Source organism: Brachypodium distachyon, chromosome 4 (genome assembly GCF_000005505.3).
Source record: "Brachypodium distachyon strain Bd21 chromosome 4, Brachypodium_distachyon_v3.0, whole genome shotgun sequence".
NCBI lineage: Eukaryota > Viridiplantae > Streptophyta > Magnoliopsida > Poales > Poaceae > Brachypodium > Brachypodium distachyon.
The window spans coordinates 12,110,301-12,128,625 of NC_016134.3; the positions used below are offsets into that span (position 1 = coordinate 12,110,301).

At 46.1% G+C, this 18,325-nt stretch overlaps 1 protein-coding gene and 1 pseudogene across 1 annotated transcript; one reads left to right on the top strand and one right to left on the bottom strand.

The window, feature by feature from the left end:
- Positions 1–1,520: 1,520 nt before the first annotated feature.
- Positions 1,521–2,782, top strand: LOC104584919. The gene has a single exon (XM_014902202.2). It carries the CDS (start codon positions 1,628–1,630, stop codon positions 2,342–2,344), a length of 717 nt encoding a protein of 238 aa, XP_014757688.1. The 5' UTR covers positions 1,521–1,627; the 3' UTR covers positions 2,345–2,782.
- A 4,150-nt stretch (positions 2,783–6,932) lies between these two features.
- On the bottom strand, positions 6,933–16,476 carry LOC112268558 (annotated as a pseudogene).
- Between the last annotated feature and the right edge of the window lie 1,849 nt (positions 16,477–18,325).

Consider the following 18,325-nt stretch of genomic DNA (forward strand, 5'->3'; position numbering starts at 1 on the left):
CCTCCAGTGACGGTGTGTTTTTTGGTCCGTTTTAACCGCCACTGGAGGGGGTCACGGATGGGGTTTTCTGTAGTAGTGTTTAGGAAATGAAATTCTGGTTATTGTATTGTTGTTGTAATTCCAGATTATGAACTGACAATGTAATCCTGATCGTGACGGTGTGAATGATTCACAATACTATGTCTTGTTTGCACGCGACTACAAAAATGCATGATTTCTTCCTGCTATGCATGGGCCATACCATCAAAAATCTTATGGTTTCAGACCTGGAGCCTAGCAAGGCCAACCATTTCATTTTCAAAGCTAGGAGTCCTTTATGTGTACCTGTATGGCATTAAGTCTTTGTTCTTGAGATACGAACAAATTTGAAACTGGTCAGATGCAAATGGGAAACTGAAACAAGATATGGTTAATGAGGAATGCATGTGACGATAAACTGATGAAAGGAAAGGAGAGAAGCAGAAGTTTTCAGATTTCACCATTTGCCCTGATTGATTGAGTGAGAAAAATGACACAATTGAGTAGACCAAAGTAACCAACTTATTCTCCAGCAATTCAAGTAATTGTCCAGCAAAAAAAAAAAAAACATACCCATCGAGTGCATTGTAAGACCAAAGTGACAAAATATTTAGTACCACATACCGAACCTTTTCACCTATTGCCTAGCAAAAGAAGATAAACCATATTCCAAGACAAAGAGAGTACTGCATCTCTAAAGATCAGATGGTGCATTTTGCAGGGTAAAAAAGTAGTGTTTATATCTTCAGCATTGTTTTGACTCTGTGCACCATCCTCTCCAAAGAGAAGGTAATATGCACTCCCAGGTCCAGAATTGTATCTTCCCCTTGACCTTCCTTATCTTTCCCTGGTCCTGCCAGCATCAGCTCTTCCTCTTCCTCTTGTTGATCTGCCTGCAGCATTCTCATCAGTGCGTCTGCCTCTTGCTCTTCCTCTCCCCCTTGACATATCGTTGTAGTAACCCTGCTAGCTGGCATGCATGCTTTCTCTATTTTGAACAACAAACTGAGATTCCTCTGGCAGTGGCCGCTCTGATATCCTCACTGATCTTTCTTGTAGTAAGTGAAATTAGAGGCTTACACTTTACAGAGAGATAATCAGATCGTACAAGGATAAAATGAGACAATTTTAGGAATCTTCATGCACAACAGATAATTTCTCTGCTCAGATGGATCAGATTGTACACCATTGTATTTCGCTGCTCAGATGGATCAAGAGAAGGGTTCATATTTTGAGGCATATTACTTGCTGCAGTGCAATTATTCTGTCAAACAGATAAAATCAGTCCGGCCGTAACCGTCTAGAAAGAGAAAATAACCGTCTACACCGTGGGGCCCACAAAATCAGTCCGTAATCGACTCGCCGTTTCCAAGTTCAAATGCTCCCAGGTCCCAGCAGCTGAACCGTGGGTCCTCGCCAGAAGCATCGATCCCCACATGTCAGTGCGCCGATCTAACGTCGGTTCTTCTGTACACCCCCAGGGCAGAGAAATACGCTTGCCAGGCTGGCGCTCCCTGGCAACCACGCGGCCCTTCCAAGTATAGAGCGCGCGGCAGCGCAACGGCTGCAGTGAGCCAGAGGAGGCCAAAACGCGCGCGGCACGGCGAGGATGGAGATGGAGACGGAGTGGGTCGTTGTGGAGATGGAGAACCAGGCGGCGGAGGAGGAGGGGATGGGGATGAGCTGGAAGGCGCTCTTCCTGCGGCGGGTGGTGATGGCGGACGCCAACTGCCGCGCCGCCCACGGCCTCCTCGAGGACCTCGCGGCGGCCTTCGGCGAGCAGGGCCCGCTCAACACGGCCGCGGCCAGCGACGGCCCGGGGGAGGAGGAGACCCGCGGCGCCCTCGAGGCCGCCTCCGCGGAGCTCGGCCTCGCCGCCGCCCACATCGGGGCCGCCCGCCACCTCGCCCTCCGCTACCGCGCCCGCCCGATCCCCACGGATCCGGCGCCGCCGCTCTCCGCCTCCGCCCCCGCCAGCGCCGCCGCCGGAGATGAATACCTCCTCGCCGACCCCGAGGTGCGGCGCGCGCTGGGCCTGCTCCGGGACGCGGCGAGGCTCGTCCGCGCCGTGCACGACCTGGTGGAGAGCGCCCGCGGCCACCTGGGCGCCGCCGAGCACCTGCGGCTGGCGCTGGGCAAGGACTACGACGACGACGACCGCGACGTTGCTGCTGGTGCCGCTCCCTGCCCCTGGCTGCACGGCCCCTGCGCCAGCGAGCGGCTTGGCGGCGTCTTGGACGTCGCCCAGGCGTGGGCGCACGCCACGGAGCTCGCCGAGACCACCGGAGAGGCGCGCGACACGGCCTTCGCCTTCAGCGACGTCTGAGGAGGAGGCCTCGGTCGATCCATGGCTCCGTGCGCTCCGGTCTCCTAAATCTGCAGGGTTGAGTCCATTCGCTTGCTCGATTTCGTTTTGCTTTCCGCCGTAGCCACTCGCTTTGGTTCTCAACTTTTGAGCCATGTCTCCTGACCGCGTGGATGATCCGAGACTACAATTCAGTACGTACGTCGGTTAGTAGGTTGATTATCTTGCTCGAATCCTAGGATTGATAGATCGTCCAGTGCTGTTTTTGTTGATCAAATATCCATGTTGCTCTGTTGGTTGCTATATTCTCCCTTTTAGTCACTTGAGAGTTCAGGCTGCAAGTTTGCAGACCCGGGGCAGGAAATTATATGTAGCTGTAACTGCATCATTCTTCTAATCAGGTCATTGATCGAAAACTGCAGCGAATTGAGCGATCACTTGGGTTTGCCATATAGCTCAGCACTCTATTTTACTGATTGCAAATCAATTTATTCAGCGCATACATGTCTCTGCTTTGCCAGATAACCTCAGTTCAAGAAACACTGTCATCCACCCTGTATTCCTGTGTCGTAAAGTCCCCTTGTTTTATTTCAGCAGGATCTGTACAGTCCTCAGTTACCTCCTAGACTACATGCTTGTGGAAAATACAGTGCATTAAGCCACTAATAGAATCCGAGATGGACCCTGTGTTGTTTTTGTTCTCAAGTTCTGATCCTTGTCTTCTTACCGTGTTGATGATCTGAGACTATTCGTCCGTTAGTAGGTTGCGTATGTTGCTCGAATCATTGGAATGATAGATCATCTAATGCTGTTTTTTGTTGATAAAAAAATGATGGATTCCTTTGTTGATCAGTTGGTTTCTATTCTTTGTACAGCATGCATTCTCCCTTTTAATGACTTCAGAGTTCAGACTGCAGTTTGCAAACCCGTCAAATATAACAGCAACTTGCATTCTCTTTTTGTTTGTTGATGATCTCAGACTTATATGGTTGTAGAAAACACATTACTCTAGGCTTGGACATATCGATGGGTAAATTGTATATCTGACATATTTTACAGCCAACATATCACAACTAGTCGCTGGAAGCAATCTGCAGAGCAACAAACAGAGAATTAAGTCCAGGAGTATCTGCAAGCAGGATCGTGGTCCAATAATCCAATACAAACAGATGATACCCACAGGCCACAGCTATAGTACAACTGGTCACATAATTGACCTAATTAACATAATGTGAAAGAAAGGATAAGCTTAATCTGTGTGCTGTATGTCCTCCCTCCGTTCCTAATTCTTGTCGTTGTTTTAGTTCAAATTTGTACTAAAACAGCGACAAGAATTTAGAAACAGAGGTAGTAATTATTATTATCATGAAACCGATTAAGCCATAATTTCTCTCTTTCAGTACCATAGAGCTTGATTTGGAGGTACAATGTTAAACATAAACAAAAACTAGATTTTTGTAGAAGTCTTACTTCGTTAATGCATTAGAGTAACTGCATAGTCGTAGAAAGAAACAAAAAGACCACTGCGCATCATCCCTGCCCCTGTTGTCGGGTAACAATGTGCCGATGGATTACGAACTCCTTGTATCAGTGGAACAAGATTACAAGCGATAACCATTATATGATAAAAGCATTATATATGCTTTGCAAAATTAGTCCAGCACAATAATAGCTACAAATCCACGAAACTCTTGACGATCTACCTTCAGCTTGCTCAATCAGACCACATATATAATAATAACCTCAAAAACGCTTCCTCTTCTTCTCCTTCGCCTTGGCCAGGGTACCTTTCACTAGTACAAAACATGCTATACGCGACCCCCATCAGTGACGGGCCTTAAAACCCCGTCACTGATGACCTCCTATCAGTGGTGTGTTTAGAAAATCCGCCATTGATGGCTTTCTTGAGAAACCCCCCCCACCCCCCCCACCACAAAAAAAACGACCCATCAGTAGCGGCTCCTCAAAAACCCGCCACTGATGACCCCCTATCAGTGGCCAGTCTATCAGTGGCGGGTTTTCAAATAAAACCTGCCACTGATGACCCACCTATCAGTGGCGGGTGTAGTTAAAAACCCGCCACTAATACCGTCCCGGAGAGTGCTGAAATTTGAAAAAATCATAACTAATTCATAAAAAACAGAAAAAATATGATTCTTTTTTCTGAAGTTACATCTTGCCATGCCAAACAATATATCTAAAGAGAGTTACAACATGTTGGTTTTAAAAAGTGATTTTGCATTTTCTAAATCCAAAAAATGAAGTATTTTATGAAGCAGGTACAATTAGTATGTTTCAAAATGATTCTTATCCAATTTTCACATGAAGTAGACCGTATTTCATTGCTAGTGTCCAAAACTTTGGAACTTTCTAGCTTTATAGCTACTTTATTCCATTTAAATGAAATTTTAGCTATCTCTCAAAAGTAAATCAAATTTGAACTACAAATGTGTGATAGTTCGTTCTAAAAAAAATTCCCAAAATCATTTTAAGATATCCAAGTAAGTATATGCAAGATTGAAAAAGGATGTCAAAATATTCAACACCTTGCTATGATAAGATGTGTCCACAATTTTCATCGCATCTTTCAAAAAGTCAAACAATATTAAGAAAATATAAAAGAAAAGTAAGTTATTTTGGCACGGAGTCCTTGTATGTGTACTAGTTGCCATGAAAAATGATAAAATTGAATTTTGACAAAAGTTAAAAGAAGAACTTCACAAAATAGCTTATGAGGTATGAATGTTTATGTCTTTCAAGTCGAATGGCCAAAGTACTAGTCATTTCTATGTTATAGTTTATTATAATGTACTTCTTTTTTGCATAGAGGTGCGTCTTGCAATGCCAAACAATTTTATTTCTCTCAATCTCTCTCTCGGTTTTTTTCTCTCACCGTCTCTTTCTCTCATTCTTCTGTAGATCCCCGTCGCCGGAGAGGATGCCGAGCGCCGCCGCTGGCCCCAAAGAGCGCCTACTCCGTCGATCTACTCGAGGCGTCGCAAGCAGTGGGTTCGGGCGGGCTGCAGTGGCAATTTTTTTCTAACGAAAATACAAATTTGTTCTGTGATTTGTTCTATGTGCTTCGTCCATTAATTCATCGATTTGTGAATTTTTTGATTCATTGCGTGCGGGCCTGTGGGCTGCTTTTTTTTAATCGGCAAAAATGCTATATGTATATGAAATTATGAACCCGCCATGGGGACGTGTATCAGTGGCGTGTTTTGCACCCGCCACTGATGAAAAACCCATCAGTGGCTCCGCATCAATTGAAGTAACTGATCGCAAATTTCACCCGACACCCGACACTGATGGCTTGTTTTGTAGTAGCGTTTGTCATCCCACGAGAACATGCCGCCACAGATATCGGGAACATGAGGGTCAAACCCTGCACCAGGTGTTCGTTCCTCGGGCTCTTTGTCACGGGACTCGTATAGACCGCTGTTGAGAGGTAGATGGCTACGTACATGAAACCAGAGCCTTGCGGCGCATGTCAACGGTGACCAAGAACTCTTCTCGGCACAGCATGTCCCCACGGCTATTGTAGTAGTAATCGCCGAGCAGGAAGACGAACAAGCCATCTTGGCTAGCGCATAGGGCAGGGTTCTTGGGCACTGCACGCCGCGACAACCTCTCCCGCTTGAAGGTCTCGCACTTCCAGAGCTTGCGCAGAGAGAGTGTCATGTCATGGTCTTTCTCCCACTCCCACCGGCCTCGATTACCATCCATCGATAAAGTACCGGGGCTGGTCGTCGCAGCCGTGGAAGGCGTGGACGGAGACCACGATGAGGCCGTCCTGCACGGTGAGGACTTCGCCCACGATGTCCCTGTTTTTCAGCTCGGCGAAGTTCGCACGGAGAGATATGGTGGAGATCTCTGGGGGGGACGAGGTGCGCGTCGAGCCAATGGTTTGCAAATGCAGGGATGTCATTATGGCAATTGGCTTGCGTCGAGCCAATGGAGGAACTCAAATGCAAATGAATCGTCCTTCTCATCAGATGCAGGGATGTCATTATGGCAATTGGCTTGCATCAGCTCCAAGTGTCGCACCAGGGCACTAAAAAGAAATGTATCAAAACAAATCAACAACATGTCAACATTGCATTCTAGCATTCAACAGAAACCTTTCATTGCCCAACTCAGATCAAAGAGCTCCATTCAGCTTCAAGATACAATGAATGATTCTGATGAATTCACCGAGCAGGTGGTCCTGCAAAGGCCATGTGTGCGTGATCAATCTGATCTTTCCGAGTAGCCTGCGAAAAAGGGTATAATCTTTCAGTGTTATCATCTCTTTAATAAGCCCCGTTTTTGTGCTGTAAGAAGGTAACAAGTTGAGGATCAGCTCGGTTAGCAAAAATGGAAATTGGTTTTAAGTGGATGTGGAACGTCACCAGTTTCGGAACCAAAAATTAAGAATAACAAATCGCAGCACAAATGGATTAAGTACTTCATAGTTACTACTTTTATGTCAAAATACGTTTCCAATAGAAACTTTGTTGGTAAAATTTCTTTATGTTTGCCCATCAATTCGGATAGAACTATCAACATTGACAACATCAAACTGATACTACTAAATCTATCATGAATATACTATCACAATGCACAATTACTTCTTTTTTTCAAAACACATATTTCCAAAGAAATTGATGGTCAAAATATAACATCAGAGACCATGCCAATATCTCATAACAAGTATTTTGGTGGAGAAAGTATTTCGCTCACTCAACTCCTATCTAATTATAGAGATTCATCCGGGATATTATGGCCATCTGTTACAACATGGACTAGGGCACCTTGTTCATCCCCCTGGACCACACACGCCTTGAACTCTTGCGCGTGCTGGCAGTCAACCATGTACACACGTCTTAGCGAGCACAGGTTCTCTGCCTGAACCAGTTCTGGGTAGTTCTGCACAAACAGGTCTTGCAGATTGCGGAGATTGGAGATCTTCTCCAAACACGCATTGTCCTTCAGCTTGAGCCACAAAACTGCAGGAAGGTCGACAACTTCTTGCAGCTTGTGAGCACCTTCAATGTGGATTCTCTTCAGGTTTATCAAGAAGCTTGGAGGGAGAGTTTTCAGCTTTGGGCAGTCAAGAAGCAGCAGACGCTCAAGGTTGGGATCAGGGAGAGCTGTTGAGAGTTGCTCTCAATGTTATCACAGGGATTCCCAGTGTCGAGGGACCAATGTTCCAATTTGCACATGCCAATGCCAATAATGCGAAGCATTATCAGTTCTGGGAAAAAGACTGCTGGACTTCCGACTCCTTTCCCGAGGAGACCTATGCCAATGGTCTCTATGGCATCTGCACCTTTAATCTGAAGAACTTTTAGTTGTGGCATCTGACCTACGGGTGAAAGCTCTAAACATGATATGCACTCATTGAGGTGCATATGTTGCAAACGTGACATTGTAGCCTCCGGTTTTGAACCTAGCCATTCTGGGAATGTCGTACCTGGGAACCCAACAACAAAGATGTATTGTAGGCTTGGTGTTGGAATGAGCATGTCAAAGACTTGCTGAATTAGCTCAACCACTTCGTGCTCATAGCGAGTCCTATCATGAGTCTCTGTGTTCATGGTGCAGCAGAGTCCCAGTTCTTTAAGACTATGACTGTTCTTCAGTACAATTCACCCCCTGGCGTCACTTTCTCTAGCTTAGCAATCCAGAGACGATGAATATTGGTAAGGCGTTGCAATTCATTTAATCTGAATCCAGTCTCGCTCTCAAGAACTCTTCTTAGGTTGTAGAGCTGCTGAAAATTGTCTATTCCTCTGGGAACATGATCTAGTGCAGTATCTTCTAGCTCAAGACAACTTATGTTGCACAATGTCATTAAACTAGCTGGCAGGCTATGCAGCTGGTGGCAACCACGCAAGCAAAGGTATTGGAGGCAGATAAGATTTCCTGTGGACTCTGGAAGTTTCTTAATTTCTGTATGGCTTAGATCCAGTAACTTCAATAGCACCAAGTCGCCCACTGATTCTGGTACATTTTGGATGCTTGTTCCACTGAAAATTTAGACACGGATATGCTTGAGCTTTCTGAAAATGTCATCAGGAACTGACCCAAAGTTCTGGTTATAAAAAACTAGGAGGGTCCTCAAACTCTTGTTCTCTTCAGCAAGTAAATCTTTTACATCAGTGCCGATCCCTAAGCGGCGCACATTTGCTAGGGCACCATATCTTTCAACATCAATGAATGTGGAGAGATCATCTTCCACATTCATGTATAAGGAGTGAACCTTTATCAGATATTGTCCAAGTGACCTTAATACATCATGCATAGTTGACACACCTTTGTCCTGAAACTCTGGTTTTGGTTGTAGAAGATTCCTCCTAATTAGTTCGTAGTAGCATCCTTCAGCAGTCAGATGAATTGAGCGGCCAACCTCTTTCCTCACAAAACCTTCGGCAACCCACGAGTAAGAGACAGCATCACGATGTATTCCAAAATTTGGAGGCAACAAAGAACACCAGAGAAAGCACTACTTGAGGTCAGGGGGTAAGTTCCTGTAACTTACATACAGTGGGGCTCCTATCCCTTCGGGGAGTCCATCTATAGACCATTGGCTATCTCAGATCTCCTCCCATTCCTCCTCAGTTTTTCTCGTGGATAGGGCACCTGCAATAACTTCGATGGCAAGAGGAAGGCCAACACATTTTCCTACAATGTACTACGAGATGGTGGGAAGGATTCCTTCATAAGCAGCATCAGGCCATCATCCTCACTCATCTTCTTACATAATGAGTGTATGTTGTGTGCATTCTTTGCAAAACTTCCTCGCTTCTTGTGGTGACAAGAATGCAGGCATTTGAGGCTCCATCGAAAGGCGACTGAAGAAGATTGATCCAAACATCAGTCGCATCAGGCTGTGACATATTATCCAATACAAGAAAAACACTCTTTCCTTCGATAGTGTCCTTTAGAATTGGTAGAACCTCTGTATTGCTCTCTTCCTTATCATAGGTACCCCCTGCCATTCGTATTGCCTGCTTTAGCAACCTAGTTTTGTTGCAGTTCTCAGAAATCCACAACCATATATGAATCTGGAAGCTCCCTCGTACCCTCCGGTCATTACATATCTTCTTACCTAATGTTGTCTTGCCAATGCCTCCCATGCCTTCAATCCCTAAAACATTTGGCTCCTTATTATGGAACCCCTGGGCAATCTTGTCTACCATGGTATCAACATCACGTCCAACAACTGCACCAAAAATCCATCGTTCAACTATAGAAGATGTCTGGCTTGTATCCCTAGTTGTTGTCTCGGGCTGTGGAGATCTGACTATCCATGGGGTGAACATCTCTGCTGTCTGTCTAATATCATGAAGCTCTACGTTTATGTTCTTTATTCTTGTAGCAACCCTATAGTCATCAAAACGATTTGCAAAACAAGTGTACATGAAGCAACATGGCAACAATCTATGTCGCTCATGTGAATTAACGATGGAAAGATCTATGACATCATCAACATCGAACATAACATCATTGATGTGCTTCCACCATACCTTGATTAATTCATCTGTCACGAGCCTCATGGCCCGAGCTTCCGCATCCTGACGAACTGCCTTGAAGCATTCCAGATTTTGCTTCAGCTTCCTGATATCCCTTCTCACATATAATGTCATCAAGATCTCTTCCTTGAGAAGCTGAGTCAGCTTTCCCAAGGAGCTCGAAACAAGACCATCCAAAACTGTTGCCACAGTGTCTTAAACCTGCAGATTCTTACTCAGTGGCAAGACAAGCATAGGTCACTCTGCTTTGCAGCTCACAACTCCCACGACAGGATGCCCTTCTCTGCACAAGTTATCAAGACACAAAAGTTTTATATCCAAATCCTTACTGCATGGTACATACAATTCACTTCATCAGTTTCAGAAAATACAATTCACTTGATCAGCTGCTCTAGAGAAAAAAGTAACTTTGGACAAAAATTTCGGTATGGCAAAAGTACCGGAAAAAAGGAGGAATTTCTTTAAAATTCTAACAGGCTCACAGCTCAGAATAACTAGAGGTAAAAGGTGGAAATTACTCTGGAAAACAACATCAGAAGCAACTAAATGGAAGGTCACAACGACAGAAACGAAGCAAACCAAAAGCAATTACTCCCTTTGATCCATATTAATTGTCGAAATATTACACGTATCTATATGCTTTTTAGGCATAGATATATCCATATTTGGGTAAATTTGAGACAATTAATATGGATCAGAGGGAGTAGCCCCTGAATCCTGGCGGGCCTGAAGAAAGTTTCGGGTCTGTTGAGGCCAAGCTGCTGGAGGAAAGAGGCCCAACCCTGCAAGAAAAAAAAGTAAAAGAGAAACGCTAATTGGGCTCAGCTCATCAAGAGGGGAGACAGAAAAATAAAAGAAAAGAAGAGGCCCAGGCCAGCTGCCGGAAGCCCGGAATGAAAAACAAACAGGCGAATCAGGTCGGATCAGGTCGGTCCGGCCTGGTGGGCTCAAGGTAGAGACCTAGACATGCAGGGCGCCCCAGCCCAAGTCTGGCCTGAACAGCCAGGCTTCTGGGTTTTTTGGGCCCAGGCCCGATGACCAATTATGGTTCAGAACCAAAAAAGGGAAGGCAAAAAAATATCGATTGTGTATGTTGCGGACAGATTATGCAAACGCAGTAATGGCATCGAGAGTGAAGAGAAAAATTAGGGTTTGATCTAAATCACATCGTTTTGGTTGGGATTCACCGGTTCCCCTCATCTCCTGCCGCCATCTTGGCGCTGCGAGGTGGGGGAAACGTTGTTTCCTTCTAGATGCACTCAGTTTTTAGAATTATGAGTCTTGTGGTCTTCGTCGGCAACATGTGTTGTTCTACGATCAACCTTGGTACTGTAGTTCCTGCACCACCATCATTCTTCCTAAATGCACTCAGTTTTTAGAATTATATGTAACAACATGTACAGTTCTTATTTTCATGTAGGGAGAATGTGAATTACAAGGTCGATTGCTTCATGTACCAACAAGAGAATGACGGTGGTGTAGAAACTACAGTACCAATGGATAATGCTTACAAGGAATTCAATGCCTACACTAGTTTCATAGAATTGTTGACGGTAGTATTTCAATGCTGCACTCTTGTAATTTCTCTGAACTAGTTTTGGAAATGCCATGTTTCAAATTTTCCTTTGTGTTTGCAGGGTCCTGGTTTAATTGATGATATGTATGTTAAACATCTTCTTTAGGGCCCTGTTCTGAAAATACCATGTTTCAAATTTTCCTTTGTCTCTGCTTTAGAACACTAGAGAATTTGTGCAAATTTCCTGGCCCCCACTTTGTTTGAACCCCCCTCTAGAACCTTTGCTAATAAATAAGTCCTCAGCTATGTGGTAGATTAGAGCTCTAAAACTTGATTTGGACCAAACGTAATCATGCTCACAAAGTTTAGAAGGGACGAATTAATGCACGATTTATAAGTTGATGGATTAAATTGCTCCCACATGGCAAGTTAATTAATGGACCTCCTATGTGATCTGCTCATGAATTGATGTTTTTAGCTAGACCGCAGTTAGAGCTCCTTTGCTGGATAGATTTAGACATGACAGAAGGATCGTACTATTTTAGTTTGGCTTTTCTTTTATTACTACTATAGGCTATATGCAACTTGTATACGTACAGAGCTCGATCGAGCTAGGGTAATAAAAGCTTTCTTTCAAAAAAAATGCGAGATATATAAAATAGACGAGTGCCTGAAAACCACAGAAAGTGACAGACGGAAGGTGCATTTTTTTTTTGGAAAATCACTTGCTACCAGTAAGATGTCCATCCGTTGCCACCGATTGATAAACTTATCCAAAAAACATTGGTGAGCATGTGGATCGTTTGCGATTCTTGATGGCGTACAACTCACCATTGTAGGCTATTCTAAGAAAACATGTACGTAATATAAATTAGGACTCGCCCATTTCTATCATGTTAGATGGTAGCAAGTTTTGAGAGAAAAACCAGGCTACATAATAAGCATTGGTATTCCGATTGATAAAACCAGGCTACAAAATAAACATTGGATTTTTTTTGAAGATACGGCTGGAAAGTTTTCCTGTTGGCAAGGAAAAGTTCTCTCCATTTGGGGTATGACTGTGTTGTTGAGTTTCCGTATATATGTCTCCCATTCCTTCTATGCTGATAAAAGGGTTCTTGCTGCTTCGGCCTGAAGGCTTTTGCTATCTAATTCCTCCGTCCCATATTAAATGAGCTGTTGTCTTTCATACTTTATCGGAGTGGCCTGTTTGATTATATGGTTTAGTAAATGAAGCCGGAAAAAACCCTTTTATCAGAAGGAAAAAAAAGAGAGAAAGGACAGAGCAAAAGAAAGGTGCAGATGTGGACGGTGGTAGGCATGTTTCGGGGATCGAGCCAGCAAGCTTGGCGATTGTTTTTGACAGTGTTTTTTCAGAATAATTATTTTTGAAATTTTTTTAGAACAACGATCTGGTTTTATTTATTCAGATCGTATTACAACTGATCGAAAAAACTAAAACGACAACAAAGATTTCGGATAAACCGAAAATTACATCAAAACTCTTTGAAGGCAACTTCTCTAGCTGCGCCAATCGCATCTTGATATTTTTCCAAATCTCTAGTGATGAAACATTAGAATATCAAATCTGCATTAGCTGGACTAACCTTGTAGGTTTTACTGAGCTGCATGAGCCGCCCACCCCAGCGAGTGAGAAAGGTGACCAAAATCACGAAATTACGAGTCGTGAGATCCCCAAACTCCATGGAGTAGACCACGATAGCCACGCCAGAACTGAGCATAAAGTTGGGAGACCAAAAATCCGCACGTCGTCGCCTCCACCGTCAGGCCGCCGCCGCCAAAGGCACTGAAAACCTTACAAAAAATATACAAAACGATGCCAGATGTTGATCCGTGGTTTCTCTCGACTCCTGATGGCTAATAGCGATCGGAGGCGTTGGGGACCGACGAAGATCGAAGCGGGATTTTTCTCTGTCTGGCAGCTAGGGTTTCTCCGTCTCGGGTAATTGTTTTTGACAGCTAGTTTGTCAGCCACCGAGACCAGTACTGTTGGGCCGATGACACATTAGGGCAAGAACATAAACCAATTTATTGGGCCGGCCTACTTAGGCACAGTTCAAGGCGAACGTGGGCTTAGGTTCCGTAGCCCAGGCTATAAGCGCGGGGTATTGTATCTAGCTGGCCTTCGCTTGGGATCATCACAGTAAGGCTCTCAGCCTCTCGGATCGAACTACATCCCACGACCATGGCTTTTGCATTCCTTTTCTATTCGTGTGGGCTTAATTTCTTAACCATTTGCTCCGTTGCCCATGAGGTTCCACGTACGATAATTTTTTTTTGAACGGGTTCCACGTACGATAACTTTCCTGCTATTTTGCAACCAGTTACACAATAGCTGTGTACCCAATTGTGAAAACCAAGGGGAACTATTTTGCAACAGGCAGCTATTTTGTACCCGCGTAGGCAGTTCATTTGTACGACGCGTCGGCAGCTATTTTGCAACCAGTTACTCCCTCCGTCCTAGTTTACTAGGCGTACTATTCAGAACCTCTTGTCCCGTTTTTGTAGGCGTACAACTTCTTGAAGCTCCAAGCTACCTAGAATACTGTCGGAGCACGGGTTTTCGGCACCGGGGATGTTGGACACCCCCTTGTTGTTCGGTGGAGGGCGAGGAGATCGCTCCGGCGATCGCCGGCGTGACGAAAGACACGTAGTGTTGCCGACTAGATTTACTCAGGTTCGGACCACCCGGAGGTGTAACACCCTACGTCCTGCTCTTGGTTGTATTCACGAAAAAGTATGCTTTGTAGATTTTGCCGGGGGGTTTCCGGATTGGCTACTTGTCCCTCCAAGGAACTCTGCTATGGATGAACACAATATTGCTTGTTGCTGACTAGGGTAGGAACCCTTTGATCGGTGGCATTGGTCTTTCTTTTATAGACAAGGGGATACCACAGGTGTCGATGCATGCAATGGGACACGTTAGCTATCCACGTGTCATTGCCACAAAACTTACACTATTGTTGATCCATGCTAGGCGCCATGCAGCGCCCATGCCACTGTACACGGTAAATAAAATGAATTATATGGTAGCCGCTCTAGCCTTGCTGAGCAAGACTAGCCCTGCCGATGTGACTCATGTCGGTGCATTAAATGCCCTGCGTCCGCTGTTCCGTCCTGTCTTCACTGTTTCGTGGGCCCCATTTGCATGTGCGAGTGCGGGTTGCTGGGATCCCCTTCCCGGCAAGCGCACCCAGCTCGTTGCCGGGGCAGCATGCCTTCCACTTCCCGGGACCAGAGTTCCCGGGTACCCACCAAAGCGGGCGCTTCTTCTTGGCTTTGTCTTTCCCAATCACTATCTCCTTGGGGCGGGCTCCCGGGTCTATCCTTCCCGGGAGGCCAACCTGGCGGGGCTTCATTAGTCACGACCCACGTGTCCCGTATCAGTGGGAACCCGTGGGCCACTTGTACGACAGTAGCCCCTGGGCGTGGGCCGGCAGCCTTGAGGCCCCGGTTAGTGCTATCCTTGGTCGGTTGCCGGGCTACGCCCTATCCACGCGTGTGTTCCAGGAGAGCATCCCAATCTCCGGCCCCATGGGCCGCATCTCTAGTTCCACTCTTTCGAGCGAAACAGCCAGGCGCACGATCTCTTACCTTACCCCCCATAATCACCAGAGAATTAAGGCCACGTCGCGCACCCCCATCTTAATTCCCGATTCTTTAGGGCACTTTATTGTTGATCGTGGGGGTGTCCGTTGCAGCCCGCCAGCCTCGATAAATACCCAAGGCTGGCGACGAGCACCCCCCACTGTTCCCTGCTTCCGCCATTACCTCCCAAGCTCTCCGCGCCGCAACTCTAGCCAAACTCACTCCCCACTCCCGCCGATGTCTTCCAAGGGCCCGAATCGTCCCAAGGGGAGCACCAGCAAAGGAGAGAAGCGCGAGAAGGCCAGCAATAAGGAGCTGTCGGAGCGAGCACGGAAGGATGAAGAGATGCGGGCCAAGTTCGCCTTCTTCTCCCCCGGGTACAACGACGAGGGGGTGGAGAAGCTGGTCTTGGCACTCGCCACCAAGCACAATGAGCACGGGCCGACGCGAGTTCTCCCCGTCGGCGCGGAGCGCGACCCAGAGTACTTCCGGATATTCGGGAGGTTCATCCTAGCTGGGTTCGTGCCGCCGCATTCTTTCTTTCTTTCTGCCATCATGGAGTCGTATGGGCTCATCATGGCTCAGGTTCACCCCACGTTGTTCTTCACATTGGCTGTCTTCTAACACCGCTGTGAAGCATTCGTGGGGGTGATGCCGTCGGTGGCTCTGTCTTCTAACAGAGGCGTAGGCTCCTCTGTCCTCGGGTGTAGTGTTCCGATTCCGCGACAAGCTCAAGTCGGAGTTCATCCAGCTTGGGAAGAAGAAGATCGAGAACGAATGGCGCCGCGACTGGTGCTGCCCTTGCAAAAGTTGCAAGCATTCGTCTCCACACCAGCAGAGGTGCTGGCATCATGACCTTTTCCTTTATGAGCCTTTTGAGCATTTTTCTAGACAAATGGTTTCCTTTGGGTCCTGAAAGATCCCTGACCACCTTCATGCTTCCTCTTCGAAGAGGCAACAAAGAAGGCTTGGTCCTTTCCTTGCTTCATAATTTTCTCTTCTTCCTCGACAACCCTGGGAGTCAGTTCCGCGAGTGTCCATTTTTCTTTTAAATAATTATAATTGATCTTAAACTGATCAAATTCTCGAGCAACGGACTCCAATATCTAGAGAATTAGGATATTTTCATTAAGGACAAACTGCAAAGCCTTAAGCTTCGAAGTTGCATTCACCATCCTCAAGATGTGACCCCTCACATTACCTTCAATCACATACTTCTCAAGAAGCTTGCTCAAAAGCTCTCGAGAATAGACCTTTTCAGAACTTTTGAATTGGTCTTCCATTGCTTTAAGAAATTCTTTAGCAGTGTCCTTTACAGGAATTGCCCTGATAATATCAGGGGAGATTGAAGTTTTCATTAGAAGGAAAGCCACATGGTTTGAATTATCCCACTTTTCCAGTTTTATTTCATAAGTTTTCATCGGGTCATCATACCCTACGACACCTTCAACTGGAGGTGTAGGTTTATCCTCCCTGAGGGCATAATTGAGTCCTTTGACTCCTAAACTCATTTCCAAGTGGGACTTCCAACTTTGAAAGTTGCTCCCCGTCAATACTTCAATGTTGTCATAACCCAATGAGGCAGCGGCTGTGATTATAACATAATAAAAACATAAGTCAAAATTGCATGACAAAAAATTACTTTGGTAAATTAATAAACATACAAGAGTATACAATTCTAAGTCATATCACCATTGGGCGGAAATGACGAAAATTGCAATGACATAATGGGGAATGGCTCATAAATTAAAACAACGTTGGTCGGAATTAATTTTAGAGCCAAAAATTCCCAATGTAGACATCAAGTTTAAACATTAGCATTTAATCATTAATTGATGTCTAAAAAGGTAAACAACATAGAGCAAATAAAATATTCTACACACAATATCTCGTTGGTTCAACTTTGTGCAGAAAAATTACATGTCCAATTTCCGTCAACAAGAAAAATTGTTGGGCCATTTTCCATTAATTAACAATGCAAAATTAATTTAAATGAACATTTATAAGGTAAATGCACTGAAATTAAAGAACAAAAACGTTAAAACATAATTTGGGCCGAAACTGGGCCGGCCCACATCATTTCCCGCGCAGGCGCAGCGGAAAAAGGAAAAATTCCGCGCGGGCCTACCTAACCTGGGCCGAAGCCCTTCGGCCAATTCGGCCGAGCTTCATCCTGAGGCCCCGCCCCAGCTACTCCAAGTGCTCAGCTGTCGGATCAAATCCGACGGCCCAGCCTTTCTGCGGCCTGGCCAAAACGGGTGGCCGAAACCCTAGCTGCCCATTATCTCCTCTTTCCCCGATAATCCCGGATCGAGCGAGGACGGCGCCCCCCCCCCCCAGACGACTCGCGCTCCTGGACGGCGTCCATGGCGGCGCGGCGCCCGGCGACCCGCCGCCCCAGTCCCTTCTGCTCCCCCCTTTTTCTTTCGGATCCCAGCACAAGGGCGATTCACCCTTGCCGGCATTCACGATGGCGCAGCGGCTTCCCTCGCCGGAGCAGCGTGCATCGGGCCATGCCCAGCTCGATCCTCCGTCGAGGGTTGCCCCGGCGTCGGTTTTCTTTCGGACGGCGAGGCGGCGGGGAGGAGGCCGGCGGCCGCCGGCTTTCCACACGCCGGCGAGGGCAGGGTCTTTCCCACGTGCCGGAGCGACGAGGTGGCAGCGGCGGCGCCCTCGCATGCTGGGGTTGCCATGCGGCTCCTCCCCGAGGGGAGGATAGGCGCCGCCATGGCCCGTTCATGGAGGCCGGCGGCTGCGACATTTGGGGCGACGGCGGCGTCCTAGGTCCAAGACCTAGTACGCCGTCATCCATGATGAACGCATCCGCCAACATTAGGTACATATTCAATCCGAAATTCTTTTGATTTAACATTCTAGGGTTCGGGAATCTTTTGGGGAAAATTTCTTTAGGGTTTTGTCATCTGAATCCCCTCCTAATTTCTTGCTAACAGAACGAGCATGAGTCCATAATCCCACGGCAACACTAATCTGATTATCATTAGCATGAAAAATTAATTAACAGTGCTAATTCATCATTAACAGAAAAGTAATTTGACATCATTAGCACTAATCCCAGTATCAACAGATTCTAATTAGGCATAAACTCCTAATCAAAAACATTAGACTCTAAATCAACCAGTGTATGCTCTGATACCATTGCTAGAAGTTAACAATCTTTCGATTGAACATGATATGCACTGGTCATCATTAGAGTACTGAGAGATTAGGGGAGAGATTCATACGTCCGTTCGAGGAGGAAGCCATCGTTGTAGCTGTTGCCGTAGGACGGAGGTAGCGGCGCCTTCTGGCCGGTACCGGCACTGATCGGTTACTGGCGTCGTGGTTGACGACCTTCCTGCA

What these genes read in the sequence shown, in the direction of transcription:
- LOC104584919 (XM_014902202.2), top strand. Translation starts at nt 1,628, where the DNA reads ATGGAGATGGAGACGGAGTGGGTCGTTGTGGAGATGGAGAACCAGGCG.